At 40.2% G+C, this 22,858-nt stretch overlaps 1 protein-coding gene across 2 annotated transcripts in view; it reads left to right on the top strand.

Moving 5' to 3' along the window:
- LOC129441439 (uncharacterized) overlaps positions 1-22,858 on the top strand; it is a 116,729-nt gene that overhangs the window by 14,309 nt on the left and 79,562 nt on the right. For both annotated transcript variants that reach the window (XM_055201090.2, XM_055201089.2), the window contains exon 3: positions 18,516-18,677. In XM_055201090.2, the coding sequence (XP_055057065.2) occupies positions 18,516-18,677 (162 nt within the window). The remainder of the gene's footprint in view (positions 1-18,515; positions 18,678-22,858) is intronic.

Raw genomic sequence — 22,858 nt, 5'->3', positions numbered from 1 at the left:
GAGCTCGATGCGCAAGCACGAAGACAGCGCTCGTGACCGTCACTGGAATCCCTGCTTCTCGCACCCAAGATCGCACGGAGAAAAAACTATCCTGAAAAGGACGCTGATCTCCGAATATACGAGAGAGTGGCTGTCTTTAAAAAGACACAGAGCTCTCACGTATCACTCTTTAGGGAAATCACTCTTTTGGTGCTCAGCTGATGATGCGCACAGGGAAAGGCAACGCACACACTAAACTCAAAACAAAAAATATGCAGAGCAGTGGAATACTGCGAGCGTCCGCTGTGTTAGTACTGCTTGTCAATCAACTTCAGCAACCGTTCCCAGAAGAGCAGATAGTAGCTTCTCAGTCAGATAAAGCCGGCTTTCGAAGCGATAAAAAAAAAAAAAAAAAGCTGATTTCTACATTTGCACCTGTGGCTTATATACGCACCTGGCGGGGCGGCGCCAGCATTATGCAAATATCTCAATGCCAAGTTCATTGGCGTTTTAGTAGTATTCGAAGCAGATTGGTCTCTCTAAGCGAGTTCCCAATTCGTCGGTCACGACGTGACGTCGTAGTGACCGACTGAAAGGGAACTATCTAGTTATAATTACTCTTCTTCCACCCAAATTTCCGCAATTAATACAGCTCGAACCGTTTAACTTCATTCAAACTCTCAAACGTGCGGACTATTCGGGAATAGTGTGCTATGACTTTTATAAGCGATCGGGGGTACAGTGTTCGCCCCAGCGGCGAAAAAGCAGCCAAAAAATCCCATAGACTTAACATTGCGACAAACTTTGACGAGTCGTAGCTCAGACCTAGGATTTCACAGAAACTTGTGACTTGCCACATTTGAAGAGGCTGGCAGGCTCTGTAAGAACATACCTCACAATGGGGTGTAAGTTGTACCCCTGGGGTGTAAGAGGCCCCCAAATTTCCCCATAGACTTTTAATGGGGCAGGAATCATGCCCATATAAGGAAATAAAAACGTCCCAGATGGGATATCTTTGCAGCGCAGTGTCATAGAGACATGGGGGTGGGCTCATTTTACTCAGGCATCCAATCAGTCCCTTAGGATCCTTATTGAGCTATTAAGCCACCCCCCAACAACCATTTTCGGCACCCTAGCAACATTTCCCATAGACTGCCATTATAAAATGCCCAAATGGATATCTTTGCAGCACAGTGTCATAGAGACATGGGGGTGGGCTCATTTTACTCGGGCATCCAATCAGTCTCTCACCATCCTTATTGAGGTATTAAGCCACGCCCCTAGCAACCAAATATAAGCAGCCTAGCAACATAATAAACAAAGCCTTATATCTCTGGATCCGAACATCATAGAGACATGGGGGTTGGGTCTTTGGATCATATTAGCTTCATGCTAGCGTCATGCTAAATCATGCTAGCTTCATGTTAAATCTTGTTAGCTTCATGTTAAATCTTACTAGCTTCATGTTAGCTTCATGCTAAATCATGCTAGCTTCATGCTAAATCATGCTAGCTTCATGCTAAATCATGTTAGCTTCATGTTACATTTTTTTTATTGTTTATTTATTTACCAGGACAGTGCATATTAACAACAGTACACCTGTAACATGCCAGATTTAGCCAATGGCTAATTTTCATCTGTAGTCCTGATTGCCAGTTGTACATTGGCACCCTAGAAAAAAGTACATATTTAAAAATATTTGCACTGTTAATGTAACAAAGTTAAAATAAAAAGATAAAAACATTAAATGTTAAATTAGTCTAAAAATAAGTTGTAACATCATTTACAAATCCTTACAGTAATTGCAGTTTACATCACACAAAACATTCACGACTGTGACGCAAACAAGCAACAGCAGAACTTTTAGTGTTGACAGGACTGATTACAAATAAGCCAACGTTTCAGATGTAATCGAAAGAGGCCATATGTGTTTATATCTCTTGACGGAATGGTGTTCCACTCCTGAGAAGCCCTAACAGAAAAAGCAGACTGACTAAAAGCACTTTTTCTGTGTGGAATAATACAGTCACCTCTTGAAGTTCCTCTAGTAATTCTGTGTTTAGTTGTTCTAAGATTAATTAAATCACAAAGGGGTGGCGGGGCAATTCATGTAAGATTTTGTAGACCTGGCAGCAATTAAAAAACTTTATTACATTTTCCCAACTTAAAATATCGTATTTTGATAAAATGGCGCAATGGTGAAAGTCTTTTGGTTTCTTATCTAGCACTTTGAGTGTTTGCTTATATAAAGATTGTAGTGGTTTCAAAGTAGTAGAATTTGACTGGGACCAACTCGTTAAACAATAGGTAAAATGGGATAAAATCATTGAATGAATGAAAGTTTTGGCCGCTTTAATAGACATTGAATTTCGAATAAATCGAAAATTTGCTAAGCTAAATTTGATCTAAAATTTTACATGTGATCTAAAATTTAATTTATTGTCTATGTAAATGCTGAGATATTTATATTCTTGGACAGTTTGTATTTTTCTCCTGACACCAGGATATCTGCATCATTGGTTGCCTTGTGTGATTTAGTGATCATGTTTGCTTCATGCTAAATCATGCTAGTTTCATGCTAAATCATGCTAGCTTCATGTTAAATCATGCTAGCTTCATGCTAAATCATGTTAGCTTCATGATAAATCATGTTAGCTTCATGTTAAATCATGCTAACGTCATGTTAGCTTCATGCTAAATCATGTTAGCTTCGTGTTAAATCATGTTTGCTTCATGCTAAATCATGCTAGCTTCATGTTAAATCATGTTAGCTTTATGTTAAATCATGTTAGCTTCATGATAAATCATGTTAGCTTCGTGTTAAATCATGCTAACGTCATGTTAGCTTCATGTTAAATCATGTTAGCTTCATGCTAAATCATGTTTGCTTCCTGCTAAATCATGTTTGCTTAATGCTAAATTATGCTAGCTTCATGTAAAAGCATGCTAGCTTCATGCTAAATCATGATAATGTCATGATAAATCATGCTAGCTTCATGCTAAATCATGCTAGCTTTATGCTAAATGATGCTAGTGTCATGCTAGCTTAATGCTAAATCATGGTAGCTTCATGTTAAATCATGTTAGCGTCATGGTAAATCATGCTAGCTTCATGTTAAATCATGTTAGCTTCATGCTAAATCATGGTAGCTTCATGTTAAATCATGTTAGCGTCATGGTAAATCATGCTAACGTCATGTTAGCTTCATGTTAAATCATGCTAACGTCATGTTAGCTTCATGCTAAATCATGTTAGCTTCGTGTTAAATCATGTTTGCTTCGTGCTAAATCATGCTAGCTTCATGTTAAATCATGCTAGCTTTATGTTAAATCATGTTAGCTTCATGATAAATCATGTTAGCTTCGTGTTAAATCATGCTAACGTCATGTTAGCTTCATGCTAAATCATGCTAGCTTCATGCTAAATCATGTTAACTCATGCTAGCTTCATATTTCATCATGATACCTTTTTTAAATCATGCTAGCTTCACACTAAATGTAAATGCCGAGATATTTATATTCTTGGACAGTTTGTATTTTTCTCCTGACACCAGGATATCTGCATCATTGGTTGCCTTGTGTGATTTAGTGATCATGTTTGCTTCATGCTAAATCATGTTAGCTTCATGTTAAATCATGCTAACTTCATGTTAAATCATGCTAGCTTCATGCTAAATCATGTTAGCTTCATGATAAATCATGTTAGCTTCATGTTAAATCATGCTAACGTCATGTTAGCTTCATGCTAAATCATGTTAGCTTCGTGTTAAATCATGTTTGCTTCATGCTAAATCATGCTAGCTTCATGTTAAATCATGCTAGCCTCATGCTAAATCATGTTAGCTTCATGATAAATCATGTTAGCTTCGTGTTAAATCATGCTAACGTCATGTTAGCTTCATGTTAAATCATGCTAGCTTCATACTAAATCATGTTTGCTTCATGCTAAATCATGTTTGCTTAATGCTAAATTATGCTAGCTTCATGTAAAATGCTAGCTTCATGCTAAATCATGATAATGTCATGATAAATCATGCTAGCTTGATCTTAAATTATGTTAGCTTCATGCTAAATCATGCTAGCCTCATGATAAATCATGCTAGCTTCATGTTAAATTATGCTATCTTCATGCTAAATCATGTTAGCATCATGCTAACATCATGTTAAATCTTGCTAACTTCATATTTCATCATGATACCTTTTTTAAATCATGCTAGCTTCACACTAAAACATGTTAGCTTCATGCTAAATCATGTTAACTCATGCTAGCTTCATATTTCATCATGATAACTTTTTTAAATCATGCTAGCTTCACACTAAAACATGTCAACAGCCAGGTAAACTACTAGACTAAATTTCTTTTACATTTCTGTCAATCAACTTTTTTGCATTTTCATGCACTGGTGATCCTTGGGAATTGCATTTCTAGTTTTAAAAAGTTGACTTTATCAACTTTTTCAACACAGCTACCAGATCTGTGAACTATAGTGGAGTGGATAGAAGACGTTAGCATATGGCCAAATATAAAGTTGCCAGATACATACGTATATTAGTATATTATATTAGTGCAACCAAACGCAACAACCAGACATTTTGATGCTGGGAAACCGTTTTAATAAACTTTCTGACTTGCTAACACGTTACAACCACTGGGGAATAAAAGTAGCCTGGTCCAACCAGACTCTCGTACATTCATTTCATTTGTACAGAGAGTCTGGCCACGCTCCATTGCAAAGCGTTACTTCTGTTAAGGAGGGTCCTCTGTTGAAGTTAAAAACTATTGGATCTGCCCAGAGTCCCTCAGGATCTGCCATAGGCGATCGCTAACGTGTGGTCGTGACGTATATCATGCGCCGAAACCAGCTGGAAACAACAAGTCTGAATGATCAGACCAACAAAACTTAGCAAACATTGTTCTTGCTCCAGCTTTAACTTCTGTATATTAGGCAGTTTTGCAAAACCGGATCGAATAGCTTTTCTCACGCCTTCCTCCGCTACCATTACTGAACTACAACTCAAACTGACGCACAACCTCAACATCATCGTTCTTAGCCACGCCCCTCAGTTCGCTGATTGGACCTGCAGATTTTTGCCGGAGAAAACAAAACTCTACACAGCAGTCCCAGACGTAGTACTGAAGCGAAATGAAAATTAAGCAGAAGCACGTAGGAGGGTGGAGCCAGGCTAGAATAACACCACTTCTGTTGCCTAAATGGGTGCGCAGGCTATTTGAACACATGAGCTGTAAAAGGGTCTATAGAAACACTCACTTTATAGTCATACGTCCGTTTATTCCTCCAGGCTTTAGCTGTCGCTTCCAGTTTAGGATTCTAAATGAAGATTGTGTAGGAGCAACCTTCATTCAGTTTCTGATTTATTTTGAGAGTGCTTGGCCAAACATGTATATTCCCAAAGAAGAAAATGCCGCATCCTGCACAGAAACGCGTCCACAATATGTATACTCCACAGACGCGCTGACTTAGCGCTTGTGCTCGTAAGCCGAAACACGTCTGTGAAATAAACATGCCCGTACGCAAAGTACTTCTCTTGCTCAGGACCATTCACCAAACAAACGTCCATATCCTCATCTGATGCGGAAATGTTATACAGAAAGCAGACAGCGAGAGTACAGGCACTACTAGTCCGTCCAAACTTGAGCCAGTCCGGGCTTCTCTACGCAGCAGAGGGTTGCGGCGTCTTCCCCGGGCTCCTCTACGCAGCCAAAGCCCAGGCTCTGGCCTACTCCTCGGGCTTCTGTTTTTCCATCTACCTCAGCTCTTTGCTGTATCGTGGCTCATAAAGGTCCCGTGAACAGCGGATTAGAGCATCACGCTTGCGAAATCACCCTCTTCCATATCATATCAATTACCTTCCGCTATTATTGTAACATGAAGTCTGGCTCAGTCCACAATGTCTGTTAGCTTAGCTTAGCATAAAGATGGCGGCTGATTTTTTTCATCTGTGTTCGTATACAGTATTTTCAAAAGTCCCACCCACTGATCTGTAATAGGTCTTTAATGTGAGTGGGTCCCACCCATAGCCCCCACCTTGGAAAAATTAGTGTCTGTAGTCTTTCCCCCTCATCAAAGATATAGCAGTTTCTTCTTGCAATGACGCAAAATGATGATTTTTACATCATTGAAAGAAGGAAGTGTGTTTAATTATGGTTGTAGCTAAACTCTGCAGGACACCGGCCCTCCAGGACCGAAGTTGCCCATTCCTGTATTAGATGATACAGGACATATTAGAACATGTTACTATTGGCACTAATGTAAAATTTCTATCTCCAGTTCTGTCACAGCAGATCCTAATCGTCCAATGTAAATAAATAATCATTTTTAGTGTAGTGTACTGAAAAGAATTACACAAAATTATGAAAAATCTGTAAGGACTGTAAGGAAGCTTTACAATTAAAAGAGGTTTCATTTACCAGCTATCAGTAAATGTTAAAAGGATGGTGATAGAGTGTCATACAATTAGTCCAAAAATTAAACAGGGTCACCCAAAGGAGCAGATGTAAAATAAGTACAATATAGTGAATATTATCATAGTGCATTTTATGTATACACAATACAATCATACTGAAAAAACTTTAAATAAGCCTTATGACTAGAGATCGACCGATTTATCGGCCGGCCGATTAATTGGCATATTTTAAAAAATCGGCTTTGGCCGATTTAGCTGCAAAATTAGGCCGATTAATATGCAGGCGCATCTGCCGGCACCTAAGCGCTGTTGTAGAACTCGTGATGCTGCCTCTTGCTGCAAGCAGATCGCTCCCGTGTGTGTGCAGCCGTGCCTTGTTCACAAACAGCTTTAGTAAACAATGGCGCAAATTAAAAAGCCAGTACAACAGCGCAACGGGCTTATGTCTGGCGGTGCACTATCCGTGCAAAGATTAGGCTCATTTCATGTGATTAATGAGTGATGATAATCTTTATTTGCGTGACAGAGAGAGCAGAGCCGCGCGCTGTCTCCCTGCTTTTATTATACAAAACAAAACTGACTCGATGGCGAAAGGTCGGAAGACCAAATCATATCCACCGAGGAAATGTTTTTCGTGTTGTTACAGTAACACTTTGTTTACAGTTTTGCGCTGCTCAGCCTGGATTACAACACCACGCGTCCGATTCACGAACTGACTCCTTTGAACGGATTTGTTTGAATGAACGGGTGAAACAACAGATCTGTCCCAACACTAACCTCACAAGAAGTCACTGTCAGCACAATCAGTCACTTATAGTGCCTCAGAAATAAGAATGTAAATGTGTTTAGAAAGATTTGCCCTAAATAACAGTCTCAACTAGAAAGATAGACATTTACTATGTTAACTTTATGATGATTAAATAATTTATCAGGTCTACCAAATAAGGATTTTATCCTACAAAGCAATAAAAGCCATCGTAAAAAAAACTGATCAAAGATGATGACAGCAGAGTGTCAGGTAATATCTGTGTCTGATAAATGCATGGTGCAGAGGAGGTTGTAAAAAAAGGACGTTATATTTTGCATGTTGTCATCTTCTGTCACAAAATACTACATTTATGATGCTAGAGCATCTGTATCTCAAAACAGAGATCATACATTGATGCTAATCCCATAAATTATACCTTTTAAATGTATAGTGATGTTAATATTGTTTGTAGACAGTACGCTATATAGATATTTTTTGCAGGGTAGATAGTTTGCAGCGTGGTTTTGAAAGTTAAAAAAATATTTAAATGCTTTATTTTACAATTCTACAAGAACTAAGTAATAGTGCTTTGCCAAACTAAAAGTGTTTTTACCGACCCGGCTTTTCTGACGAGGCTAACCCCCGAGTCTCTTATCACTTTACGGTCCATCATCAAGAAAAAATGTGTGTGAAATGTCACAGAGAATCCAACGGCTAATGATGAAGCTTCAGATATATGATTTTGAACTGATATATACGCCTGGAAAGTACATAGTGCTGGCGGATGCCCTGTCCAGTAGTGTTGGGAAGTTCGGATCATTTTTCAGATTCGGATCTTTGAATCTCGTTCATCAAAATGAACAAATCTTTTTTTGAGTCATTTCGTTCTTTTCGTTCATTTAAAATATGATTACCTAATACCTATATCACAAATACCCCAAAATAACAACTTATGCAAACAATTATGAAATTTCTAACAAGTTATGAGAAATAAAAATCCTTATTTCATTATTTCTTGGCACAAGCTCTGAAACCTGCACAAGAGATAGAAATGATTAGCTTACCTCCTAAGTCAGTCCTCGTGTACAATTCAGGGTAATGCAGCCAAAGCCAAATTATAAGAAACTGAACTTCATATTTATCACATTTGTATGCCTCCTCTCGTGTCTACAGATGTTAGTTGTTAACTCGTCACTGTCTTACTGACTCTCTGTGTTTGGCCAGGCTGTGCCGTGTGATGTACAGCACAGGATCGGAAAGAGAAATGATTAGTTCATCATTCTCTCGAGTTCGGGACGAGTTCGAGTCTTTCGTTCTTCCTGTCAGCCTCATAGAGGCTATGCTGTCAGTACTGGAAAGATAAATGATTAGTTCATCTTTTGAGTCGAGTTCAGCCGGTTCCGAGTCTTTTGTTCTTCCTGTCAGTCCCATAGAGGCTATGCTGTCAGTACCGGAAAAAGAAATGATAAGTTCATTCAAGTCTTGAGTTTGGGTTCGGCCGGGTCCGAGTCCTTATGTCACGTGATCGCTGGTATATCACATTAAATACAACATAAGATTCGTATTATTGATTGCGTCTGAATGTATCCTATATTGTTTTATATTAAGTAATTAAAAAACAAAATATGTGCAAAACATTATTTGAAAAATAAAAGTTCCATCTTATTAAAGAATGAAAGACTCTGACCCGACTGAACCCGAACTCGAAAGGTGAACTAATAATTTCTCTTTCCGGTGCTGGTAGCATAGCCTCTATGGGACTGACAGGAAGAACAAAAGACTTGAACCTGTCCCAAACTCGAGACTCAAGAGAATGATGAACTAATCATTTCTGTTTCAGATTCAGAACCCATATGTTGCGCAATGCGCGGTCAACACAAAATGAACGAATCACTCTCTGAGACAACTCGGTAGTCCCGAGTCATATTAAAGATTCGTTCAAAATGAACGAATCATTCATGAACGATACACCACTACTGTCCAGAGCTACCTCAGACAGTGACCGATGCAAAGTCAAAACAGATTGCAGTTGAAACAGCAAAAGATAGAGAGCTACAGATTGTCATCAAATGACGGCTGGAAAAAGGAAGCATGTTCACACTACTACAATATAAGGACAGAGTTGAGTGTTGTGAGATGGAATAGAATAGTAATACCTCAATCACTGAGAAAGGAAATGCTGAAAAGATTGCATGAGGGACATCTGGGGGCTGAAAAATGCAAAAGGAGATCCAGGACAGCCATATATTGGCCAGGAATAAACGCTGACATTGACAGAATTTGAATATGATATGAAGAGGAATATGATTCAAGAGTAGTGTAGACAAGTGACTATTCTTGGGTAGGATTACTTGATGTTTCAAATCCTCAGGCATTGATATTTTGTGTAACCTTCCACCAACTCTCAAAACATCATCCATCAAAAAAGGATCAAGTTTGTAGATACTGCTAGTTTTCTTAACAGTTTGTCCTTTCTTCAGAGACATAATTTCAGAATTGAAAGACTGTTGCTGGTCAAAACATACTAGGGCCTTTTCTGCATGCTTAAGATCCTCTAGTGATAAATCTTCACTTCAGTCTTAACCTTGACTTTTCTGTCTTCAGAATGACCTATCTCTTGAGGATTAGGGTCTGATGAATGAAGGCTTGAATGAACATCCCTTTTTCTTTGACACAATGACCGAAGTACATTTTTTAACTTCAGGATTCATGCAGTTGCCCTTTTCAGGCTGTTCCATGAAGAAAAATGTTCAATCAATGTCCGAATTGACTCAAAACCATCAAGACAAGACAGTAGTAAAGGACATAACTTCCTTCCTTATCTCCAAGTCATCACATGCTATACTCATTTGTTTCTTGGGAAAGCAGGGCCATTTGGATTCAGGTGACGAAAGATATTTTGGACCATTAAACCATCTGTTTGAAGCAAGAAAGAAGTCGATTGAAAGGCCTTGTGATGCATCATCTGCAGCATTAAGTGAGCCATTCACATTGTGCCACTGTGATTTCTCAGACAAGTCACGTATCCTGCGGACCCTATTCGCAACATAGGTTTTGAGTCCCGTAGTGTCATTAGAGATGTATTTAAAAAAAAATTTACTGTCGGTCCAGAAAACGGAATGCAAAAGTGGAATCTCAAGTTCTTTCTTGAGCAGTCTATCAATACATGCAGCAAGGACTTCAGCTGCCAACTCAAGCCTGGGAATGGTTACAGGTTTTAATGGAGCAACTCTGGCCTTGTCCATTACAAAGGTAATGTGAACAGCACCATTGATATTAGTAAGTCTCATGTAACTAGAAACACCATAGCCTGTTTCACTAGCATCCCTAAAATGATGCAGATGAGCCTCTTGTACCTTGCCATAATCTAGCGGTTTGAAACATCCAGAGATGTTCAGATCATTCAGTTTGTTCAAGCCTTTAGACCATTTCTCCCAAGATTGAATTAATCTGTCTGGGACCTTATCGTCCCATACACAATTAACTCTGCAGAGTTCCTGATGAATGCTCCTTGCAGGAAGATTTAATGGGGCAAGAAATCCAATGGGATCATAGATGGAGCTAACAGTAGAAAGTATGGTCCTTCTAGTAGGTTCTTCATTCTTTAAGTTTATCTTGAAAGAAAAGGAGTCTACTTCAGTACGCCATTGAATACCGATAGCTCTTTCAACAGGGACTTATCTCTATCAAGATCCAACTCCTTCACATTTTTGGCTCTCTCTTCTTCTGGAACTGAAGCTAGAACGGACTGACTATGACTAGTCCACTTTGTCAGTCTAAATCCACCGGTAGCACAGATCATTCTTAATTCTCAAATCCTGGCAATGGCTACATCCTCATTGGGTAAGGAAACCAGGCAGTCATCAACATAAAAGTTGTTTCGAATGGTACTGAGATTTTCTTCACAAACTTTGGCCTTCATGATCCTCTGCTATTTTCTTGAGTGCATAGTTTGCACAGTTGGGCGAAGAGACAGCACCAAACAGATGGACCAACATGTGATACTCTGCCAATGGCTGACTAGTGTCACCACTAGGCCACCACGATAACCGCAGAAAGTCAACATCATCAGGTGAAACTTTAAATAAGCTATATGTAGGGCATTCTTTCAATGTTAGAGGAAGACTATTCCACAGCTTCCCACCTCAGACAAACAGAACTGTCTGACTGAAGGTGGTGCACCTGTGGGGTATTATCAAGTCTTCTCTAGTGGATTTTCTTTAGACTTGATAAAGTCCTTCAATGGTGTAGAAGCTAGGGAGTGTAGAACCTTATATATGAAACTGGCCATTTTCAAATTGATCATGTTTCTAAATTCCAATAGTCTATGTTTTTTATAACATGACAATATTGGTATGATACGGTTTTTTATCAAGTGTTTTTAAGGCATTTTATAGAGACTTTCCATGGTTGCAAGTTTTGTGGGGCAAGCAAGAACCCAGGTAGTCAAGCAATAATCAAAGTGAGAAATAATAATTGAATAAAAATATGTTTTAGCGGCATCCATGGTTAAATGATTTTGAATACGTCAGAAATTTTGGAGATTAAATTTTACTATTTGTGCTATTTTTTACATTACTTTTAAAACAAAATGTTGGATCAAGGACTACCCCAAGACCCTAACCCTAACAAACCCAGGCGCAGACAGCTATAAAAGCACTGAACACTTTATTAAACAAAAACAGAAAAACAAAACCCACAAGGGGCAAAACAACATTAAACAAAGCACTAGTACAAGAGAATAGACAATAGAATTATAAAACTACACTTTAAAAATGTCTGTAGAAATTAAGTATTATTGGCAACTAGCTGGCAGTAACTTATGGTAGATTTTACATTTATGTTAAATTTAGGTCAGAAACAATGACTTTAAATAGGGAGAACTAATGAGGGGGAAAAGTGAATAATGGGCAAGTGAGCGGGTAAAAGGGAAATATGTGGTCTAATACAACCAATATTGAGGCCACACATTTTCCACACGAAACATTGTAGTCAGAACCCTGACAACATGACTAGATATTAATACTAAGTACCCCCTTTCAAGGGACGCCTCAAGTTTAAACCATAGACTGTAAAAATAAAAAAACAAGGGAGGGGGTGGGAACAAAGTTAATGGAAGGAGGTCCAAACAGGGTGGGACTGGGCGGGAAAGGAGTCTTTGGTATAGGGGGTGTAGTTGAGGGTTTGGGGCGAGGAGTCTGGACTGGTTTGAACAGTTCCAGGGAGAATCAACTGAGGCAGGGCTGAGACAGGAGTCACAGGAGGAAAACAAAGGGGTAAAGCTGGGTTGCAGACAGCGTGAAAGGGGCAGACAAAGGCAAACCAGGGCTAAGAGGGAGAGCAACTGGCAGCAGAGACAGGGACAGAGACGGGGGGCGCTGCAGCAGGCTGGGAAGCTGACAGGGCAGGCTGGGTCGACTACTTGGGCTGGGTCAATTGCGTGGGCTGCGTGGGAGAGGCCAGAGAGGTAGCAGTGCATGGCAGTGCTGAGGTAGAGAGTTCTGAGGCCAGCTGTGATTCCGCAGCTCTCTTCCTCCTCTTCTTCCTGTGAGGACACGATGCAAAGAGTACGGCGGCTGAGGTGGGTGCATCAGGCTCAGTGAGGACCCCTTGAATGCTGATTCCCACAAGATTCTCTACTCGCACTTACCGTGTGCACAGCCACCAGCGCAACCCCAGCTGTGTGCGCAGCCCGCGCAACCCCAGCCATGTGCGCAGCCCGCGCAATCCCAGCCGGGTTTTGCCGCTTCCTGCCATGCTCCTCCCAGGACTTACTCTAAATCCACCTGGACCCCTAACTCCCACCCTGGACCACCCCCTATGAACTTTTGTGTTCCCCCAGCCCCCTCCCTTGTTTGTTATTTTTATCCAATCCCAATCCTAGTATTATTATAGCCTGTTTGCCCCTGTTAGTGTTTGTTATGTTCTCGTGGTTCCTGTCTTGTATCCAGTCTGTAATGTACCGTGTTTAGTGTTCCCCCTGAGGAGCGTCTGGTAGCCGCTCCTTAAAAGAATAGTCTACTCATTTTCAATATTAAAGTATGTTATTACCTTAACTAAGAATTGTTGATACATCCCTCAATCATCTGTGTGCGTGCACGTAAGCGCTGGAGCGCGCTGCGACGCTTCGATAGCATTTAGCTTAGCCCCAATTATTCAATGGTACCATTTAGAGATAAAGTTAGAAGTGACCAAACACATCAACGTTTTTCCTATTTAAGACAAGTAGTTATACGAGCAAGTTTGGTGGTACAAAATAAAACGTAGCGCTTTTCTAAGCGGATTTAAAAGAGGAGCTACATTTTATGGCGTAATAGCACTTTTGGGAGTACTTCGACTCGACGCAGTAACACCCTCCCTCTCCCATTATGAGAGGGAGAAGGGGAGCGGACTTTTCAGGCGAGTCGAAGTACTCCCCAAAGTGCTATTACGCCATAAAATATAGTTCCTCTTTTAAATCCGCTTAGAAAAGCGCTACGTTTTATTTTGTACCACCAAACTTGCTCGTATAACTACTCGTCGTAAATAGGAAAAACGTTGATGTGCGCTCCAGCGTTTACGTGCACGCACACAGATGATAGAGGGATGTATCAACAATTCTTAGTTAAGGTAATAACATATTTTAATATTGAAAATGAGTAGACTATTCCTTTAAGGGGGGGTACTGTCAGGATCCTGTCAGAATCTGGTCTTAAATTATATCTAGTCTTTGTGACAGGGTTCTGGCAGTACCATGTTTATGTGGGAAATGCATGGTTTTAGTATTGAATTATTCTGACCACGCATTTCCCGGGTCTCGTCACTTTTTACCCGCTCCCTTACTTGTTATTGATTTCAGCTGTGTCCCTCATTAGTTCTCCATATTTATTGTCCTTGTGTTTGATGTTCTGTGTGCGTTCGTCTTGTCGCATTCCTTGTCATGTTCCTGTGTCTTGCATTTTTGAGTATTAAGAATAATTTAGTCTAGTCTGTTATATGTAGTGATAAGTTTTATGGTTTATGTTTAGTTTAGTGTTAGTCTTGTGTTGCGTTCATCCTGTCTTGTTTTGCCCCCTCGTGGGTTTTTGTTTCCCTGTTTTGTACAATAAATTCTATTTTCATTGTCTACATCTGCACTTGGGTTCGTTCCTTGTTAAAACCTCAAAGAGCCAGGCTTGTAAGCAGTGTTGGGCTGCGTGTGTGCCTCAAGTTTAAACCATAGACTGTAAAAAATAGGTTTAAACGCATCGTCCATTTTGGGAGATGAGGGCATGAAGGCTTTGCGATTCGGAGAGACAGGCGCGAGTATTTTATAAGCATTGAGAGCCACAAGCTGCGCGCGTGGGTCAAGTTTAAACACCTTGTCGAGACTGTTGTGGGAGATGCGCGCGCAAAGTCTTGCCATGCGGAACCATGCGCGAGTAAAACAAGCAGAGACACAGGCTGCGCGCATGCTTTAAATTGAAACCCCTCGTCACTTAGGAGAAGCGCCATTTTGGTTGCGCTAACTCTATTGGTAAGACAACTGTCACAAAGACTTTCTGTAAATTTCTCATATTGCATCCTTTCTACACTTGTGTTGGGTGACTGCGAGTTGGACTGCAAGTATTTTCAGAAATCCTCCCCGTCACGTGGTGGTGGAGAGCCAATCGCTGGCGCTTTAGGTCCTTACACACAAGTATAGGCTCACACAGACACAGCCGCTTGGCTTTTGGAATCGAAATTTGGCACCGAAAGATAAATCATTTTTCGATAATCAAAGTATGGGAGTTTTTCGTTCGATACCATAAAAGTATCGACGTTCGGTACCCAGCCCTAAACTTGACTAACATTAAACAATAGACTTCACTTAACTCGACTTGGATAAACAGGAACAGGTCAGGAAAAAGGCAAAACAAATGTAGACAGAACACAGAGCACAGGGACTTTAAATAGGGAGAACTAATGATCGGAACAGGTGAAAGTAATAATAGGCAAGGGAGTGGGTAAAAAGTGACGAGACAGGAGAAATATGTTGTTTAATATAACCAATACTGAGGCCACACATTTCCCACACGAAACATTGCACTGTCATAACCCTGCCAAACATGACTAGATATTAATACAAAACCAGATTCGGACAGGATCCTGACAAATACTAGGTGTAAATGTTGTAAAGACACTGCTTGTCTGCCGTTGAAAATTACTTTTCTTACTTAGCCCCTAAGTTAATCAGACATAGTAAATAAATTTAAGTCTAAATGTCTAAAGACATATCTTTTTAACAAAGCATTCACATAACATATCTTATGAATATACCTATGTCGCAATAGTTAGCTTGTCCGGAACAAAGCATTCACATAATTAGTCTCGGAAATATACTTATGCCGCAATAGTTAGCCTGTCTGGAACCGAGCAGATATTCAACCATTACATTGTATGACACTTGCATTACATGTGAACGGCCCCTTTATTTATAAAGCGCTTTTAACAGACCTATGGCCATCCAAAGCGCTTTACAATTTGCCTCTCATTCACCCATTCACTCCCACATTCATACACCGACGGCTTTGGCATCAACTATGTTGGCTCTCTCTCAAGAGGTTTTTTAACCCCAATGGCAGCTAGATGACATTGGCTTAACTTAGAACTTTCTTTTATGCATTACATTATTACTACGCTCACTAGTACGATTTAATCTTAGCCACTGTACTCTTTGGACAACTTTTGTTGTCCACTGATTTTTCTGTGTTTTTCTTGCTTTTATTAATGTAAAGCTGCTTTGAAACAATTAAACAATTGTGAAAAGTGCTATAGAAATAAAATTGACTTGACTTGAACAAGAGACCCGCTGACTGAACTGCAGAGAGTAATCTGGAGTGCCAGTAACAAACAATGCAGTGCGCTATGCTGGACAAACAAGTAATTACGTCATTTACAAGCATTTCTTTGTTCTGTAAAAAACAAGATTTCAGCTGCATATCTGTGGTATATACGCCAATACAGATATAATCTGTGACAGGCTCATAACCATGCTCAAAGATGTGCTAAAACAGTCGGCAGATGATCATCATGTTTATAATGGTTCACTCAGATATTGTTGATGAAAAACTTGCATGGCCAGGTGAAAGTCAATTGTTCAGTCAGTTAACAAAAAAGCCACCGGTATTACATTGGCTGCATCTCGCTTATGCGAGGTGCAGATGCTGTAGATACACAAAGATAAAAAGTTTTTATTTAAAGTGTCTTTAATGTTGCTAAGCAATCAGTTGTATTATGGTGCTTTGTATTTGTGTTGATTAGTTAAGGCAAGGCAAGACAAGGCAAGTTTATTTCATACACAGAGGTCATTCAAAGTGCTTTACATAGAAATGAGAAAACAATATAAAGTAATTTTAAACTTGAAAACTGTATAATTTAACGAAATATGAATATTATTACATTTTGAATTGAAAAATGTATGAAAAACAAATTACTCTCTTTACTCTTGACACTTTATTTGGCCTTTGTAAAAAACATAATGTGTAAACCAAGAAGGCCATAGCTTCGTGAATTTAACGTGAACATCTTGATTGTTGCAGTTGCTTGTCATCCATGCGGTTGGCCTGTTCAGTAGCGCAGTAAAGGGCTCAGTATAGATGTGCAAACGTAGTATGGCGTAGCCGTGACTCCGTAGGATATGCGTTGGTTTTCATATATACTTCTGCGTCGTCATCCGTGTCGACATGCAAACACACATGTAGACCGCTGGTAGGCAGTATCCACGCATATAACCACAGTAGCAGCGTGACCGTCAATTAAGAAGCAGCTTGGCCAGTTTAACCCACAAATGAAGACGAAACAGCAGCTTGTTGTGTATGATTTGAAAAGACCAGCAGTGATGGAAGTAAATAAACAGCGACTTTTGTTGCAGTTTCAGCTAAATGACTCCTCAACGTGGCCCATCTTTGTTCTCACCATCGCAAACAAAAATACCTATGACATCGTTTTTTTACCTGACGGGAGGGGTTCTAGTGGACCAATCACAGTGCTTGCGATCTGTGTAGAACTGACGCGCTGTTAAAAATTTGTTGAGTTGCACATCAGGGTACGCAGAGCTATACAGAGGCTACGGATACCTAAGTTGTAGACCTTACGCACAAACGACTATAAATTGGACTTAATTTGGGATTATGGATCCTGTAATAGCCCTACTTAAAATACATATCAATAAAATGCCATCCACTCTAGTTACCAAGAATGTTTTTGTTGTTGTTATCACTGGCATATACAAGTAATCGCAGGAGATTTCAACCAAGCAAATTTGAAGACAGTGACCGAAACTATATCAACATATAAACATTATGATGTTGTATAACTATGGTATGGTATGGCCTGAGGGCCTCCTTTATGTTTTTCCCTCAATTGATCTGCTCACACTAGTTCTGGAGATGGTCTGCCAAAAGAAGGCGCAGCTGTTGCTCGTAGCCCAGTGTTGGCCAGCCCGAGTATGGTTTTGGAACCTGGTCTACCTTCTAGACGGCTCCCTATTTCAGGTGTCAATCATGAGGGATCTGTTGTCTCAGAGGGGCATTGTGTTTCTCCCCTTCCTAGATCGAATGGGTTTGTGGGTCAGGCCTCTAAGGAGGCTAAGGCCCAATTCCAATTCTAGCTCTTACCCCTACCCCTCCTTTTTGCGCGTACACGTGAAGGGCTAGGGATGTCCAAATTCTCTTTTAGTTGAAGGGGAAGGGTCAAATAGCCCTTCAAACGAAGATTTTTCAAACGAAGACATTTTGCCAACGAACATTGCTGCTCATACGACTATAATTCAAGTCTAACATAAGAAATAATAATTTTTATGATACGTTCAATCTTGTGTTCATATTTACAGGGATAGGCATAGGGGTATAAAAAAAGTAAATTGCCTTGAATTGGTGTAGAGGCTCTCTCAGATTCACCAACCTGTCTCGAGTTCGCTTCAGACATGGTTAAGGCTTTTCCATACCCTATGCTGGGTTACATTTCTAAGGTTCTTAACAACATAAAATGCCCTATAATTTTGCAGGCACTTTGTCCTCCACCCATTAAGGATATGAGCCAAAGAAAATGTAATTTACTCTGTTCGATGCAAGTTAAGTTTAGGACAGAGCAGAGCAGTTATTTTATGCTTTGGTTCGGCCCAGAAAGGTTTCCCGACTGCCAAGCAGACTTTGAGTAAATGGATTGTTGAGGCTATCTCATTTACTTATCATTCCCGTAGTGTCACTAATAAATGCTAGTCTTGTGAAAGTTCATTGATGTGAAATAATTTGCATAAAACTTAAAACTTGTGCAGGGTGTACTGGATCTTTTGTAAATAGTTGAAAATCTGTTTAATCTTGTGATTAAAGATAATGAGCAGCACAGTGATTTGCATCCCCAGGAGCTGAAGGATGCACTGCAGAAAGAGAATGAGGCTCTTCAGAGGGTCAAGACTTTGTGCTATGACACAAACAAGACTGTGGAGAAGCTAGAAGAAAAGAAGTTACATCTGAGGGAACAGCTAAACATGATCCAGAATCTGGAGAAACAGGAGAGAGAAGTGGTAAGTGAAACGTTAATGCAAGAATGCTATTTAAATATTCCTCTTGAATTTAAAGAGAGTATCATCGGTGAAGAAGTCAAGTTTATTCAAAAATAACAATTTCGTAATTTGGCTTGTGAATCAATATCCACATTCATGAAAAGGCCACAGAGCTGCAACTTGTGCCCGATGCCTTCATTCTATTACATAAAAAGGTTTGATAGGTAAAGAGAAGCCAAGTTATGAAACTTTGTAAGCGACTAATAAAATGTTTTAATGGAGAAAACAGCGAAGAGGGAGCCAATGTAGCTTAATTAGTGTTACGTGGTCAGAAGTATCTCAAAAAGTGACAATGTAAAGGGCGGCACTAAAATCTAGAAGAATAAGAATAGACAGAAGGCCACGGTCAGGTACAATAAGATTGGTTGTAGTTTTGATAAAAGCTGTTTCAGCTCTGCAGTCTGCCTCAATTGCTAATTACAAATCTGATTCAAGTTTCTTGAATTTTTGAAATTCAAGAAAACCTGGAAATGGGCCTATATATTGAGATCATTAGGATCTGCTAGGGGTGTGCAAAATATATTTTTTGCAATAATATCCTAAATAGTTGTTTTAATGATGTGTGAAATCATATTATTGACCAAGTCACACAATTTTCAAAAACTATATTACACTGCATGTTGTTGTGACGAGAATGATGATGGAACATAGCTACTAAACGTAAGAAGAACAAGATCAGAAAAAAAAACAACAAGGCTTACTGTCACACAGCCTCAGATGAACATCAAAAGCAAGTAACAGATAACACAATAAACCTCCCAAGATCTCAACAGAAAAAATTGAACAATTAAACAAACCATTACTATCTTATGTTATGTTACATATTACCATATTAACAATTTAGCATTGCCATATTTATGTTCAAGTTTAGTTTGAAATCATCATTATGGTGATCAGTGTTTTCTTTAGTTTAGGTTTTGGGCTTTGTTATTAGTTTTTTTTTATCAGTGTAGTTGTCACACTCAGAACCAGGAAGTAGACTGAAGGTAAGTATAACAGCACTTTATTGAAACACACACTGATTCAGATGGATAACAGGTGAGTATAATAGATATATTAAGTTCTGCAATGCACTTAGCTGAATAATAATAATGTCTCTATTGCAGATGGTGATTGGAGGATTCCCGAAGGGTTTCTGACGATAATTGACAGGCAAGTTCCAGGTGAGTAGCACGGGTGAGTCTAAGTGTCCTTTAATGATGAGACCAGACGATGAGTGAATGGGAGTGAGAGGGTATATAAAGGGATATGGTGATGAGACACAGGTGACAGGCATTATGCTGCATTTACACCAACCGCGGTAGAGGCGTGAAGCGCGAGTGATTTCAATGTGAAGACGCGTTGACGTGCGTCAGGAGGTCCCGCGGCGCGGAAGGCGCGAACGCGTTGTGCACGGTACGCGCGAATGGTGCTTTTTGTGCATTTTGCGGTTCACGCAAATTTGCCGCTGACGCCCGAGTTGAAAAATTTGTACTTTGGCGGAATTTCACTCCACGTTAACCAATCAGGAGCCTCCTTGCTGCTGTGGTGGCAGCCCCGCCTGGAGTCACTCATTCAACCAACGCTTGATATTGTCCGTAAGCAGTCACCCGGAGCTATACGACACAAGTTCTTATTTCTATAGAGGAGACAGGAATATAAAGGACCTTGCTTGGAAGAGTGTGAGTGAGGACATTGGGCAACCTGGTAAGTTGTAATACACACTTCACTTTTGAGTCACGTGACGTTTATCGACTCGCATCGTTTATTTGCCCCTATAGTAAGGTTACCAAATACAAACTGGTAACTCTCAATAAATCAACAAAGTCATTTTGCAAACAGACAACCGCATTGCACTTGCCCCTCCCAAAGAAGCGGAGTTTGCCTCTGACGCGCTTCAAATGCTTGGTTTTTCCGCGCGTCTACTCCGCTCTACACGCGCGAATGCATCCAAATTGTTCAAGCGGCAAACCACACACGGTAGAAGCGATTTTGACGCCTGAAACGCGGTTGGTGTAAACCCAGCATTAGAACTCAGGGGAGTGTTAACGAGTGGGAGGAGTGACTGATGACGTGGATGGTGATGGGATCCTAAAAGTACCCCCTCCTCCCGAGGCGGCTCTTGACGGCTTTTGAGAGGGGGGAATATGGCGGCGAGGTCTACCTCGAGGCCTGGGAGGTGGGTGATTGGTGGTATGGAACTGAGTGAGGAGAGTGGGGTCCAAGATGACCTCACGGCGTACCCACAAGCGTTCCTCAGGACCATAGTCCTCCCAGTCAACCAGGTATTTCACACGAGGAGGAGGAGGCACAGCTGCGGTGTCAGGATCTGTGGAAGGAGGAGAGACAGGATCAGTGAAGGGTTTTAACAGTGACACATGAAATAAAGGTGAGATACTGTACTCAGGAGGTAAGTTGAGCCTGTAAGTGACTTGGATCAGAGCGATATCGGTTGGCTTGGTCTTGATGCCTCTACACAGCCTGTTGGAGATGTATGTAAGCCGAGTCCCAAACCCCCTCACTCTGATGGAACCAGTGGTTGACAGCTGGAACTGCCGAGGGCTCACGTGACCAGGAGAAAAGAGGAGGTTGGTAACCAAGGATACATTGAAAAGGGGTGAGCCCTGTGGTGGATTGTGGTAGGGAATTCTGGGCATATTCTGTACATAGCTGAGATTCTCAGGAATTCCTGGTGGAGCGGTGTTGAGGAGTTGTTCCTGGGTAATCTCAGTCAATATGCCAGAAGCAGTTCACGATACCCTATATATATATATATGAGGGTATCATCTATGTAGACCAGGGGTTCTCAACTTTTTACAAGCTGGCCCCCCCAAAGAAGGTTCTTTGCTGTCGGGCCCCCTCACACCTATAGATAGATAGATAGATAGATAGATAGATAGATAGATAGATAGATAGATAGATAGATAGATAGATAGATAGATAGAGCTTCATACTGTTGTTTGCCAGCACCTCAGCACACTCGACATACTGAGGTCTCATTTCAGCCATGACTGTAAACCCAAACTGCAGGAATGCCTCATCCATTTTTGTTATGTGTTTTCAATATTAAAGTTTAGGCAATATGTAAGTGTTCGTGTGTGTGGCTATGTTGAGAGACGTATCGGGGGACAGGGGCTAATCAGCGGGACTTAGGCACAATCTTTAATAAAACCAACAAAAGAATTATTTTGCAGACAATTCAGATTTTATTTTAATACATAACGATTGTAGTCTTTCGTGTAGCAGTAAAAAAAAAATACTGGCTAGGGCTGAGATTTGATCTAATCTTAAAAAAATGTGGGATAAGTCTTTAAAAAGACTGTTGGGATTTTGTTGTGAAGGACAGGAACAGCGGCGGCCATACGCGATTCATTTGCCGCCTGGACGCGGAGGGGTGTGTGTCTGCTCTCTGCTCTGACTGCAGCTTTCCAAGTATACTTCCAGCGGCTACAAGCGGATGGCCGCGTTCGCCAATATACGCAATACAAATGATTTCTTATTCAATTGTACATTTACAGTACATTGAGAAACTGACACGGCCGCCTGCGAGTTTTGGACGGGTCTAACTGCAGAGTGATTCGTGATTTCAAGTCTCCAAACACCACAAAAGTCTTAAAAACACCAGTAAAAGTCGCTGGATTTGTCGCTTTTGACAAAAAAAGTTATGTTTGTGTTATAATCAGTGCTTGAAATGGGGGGGAAAGGTGGCGGTACTCTCGTTGCATTGTCAAATCATGACATTTTTACAGTGAAAAACAAAACTTGGAGATATTGCTGTTACAACAACAATTTATTGTTATTAATTAACAATATAAATGTATTTAAACATGTTTGTGTGAGCGTGGCTGCGTGCGTGCGTATTCTTTACAAAGACAGTTTCTTTTTAGAAGTTGGTCATTAATAAACTTAATAATCTTGAAGTTTGTTAAGATGGTGTACAACGGTTGCATCTATATGTTAAACAACCAAGAAAACAGCCCTGATCTTGTCTTTTCAGTCATATTTCGATATGGTTACAAGACAGCAAACATAGTAAATAAATTAATAAGAAGTAGGCCTACACTCGGTTTTTACAGTTCAAATCACTTACATTTTAGACTAAATATTGACTGTTTTGGTCTATTTTAGCAGTGAAAATATATATGATGAATACAAACAAAAAA

The sequence above is a fragment of the Misgurnus anguillicaudatus genome, chromosome 2 (assembly GCF_027580225.2).
Source record: "Misgurnus anguillicaudatus chromosome 2, ASM2758022v2, whole genome shotgun sequence".
NCBI classification, from domain to species: domain Eukaryota; kingdom Metazoa; phylum Chordata; class Actinopteri; order Cypriniformes; family Cobitidae; genus Misgurnus; species Misgurnus anguillicaudatus.
The sequence above is the reverse complement of the archived record's forward strand: the minus strand, read 5'-3'. Positions and strand labels throughout refer to the sequence as shown.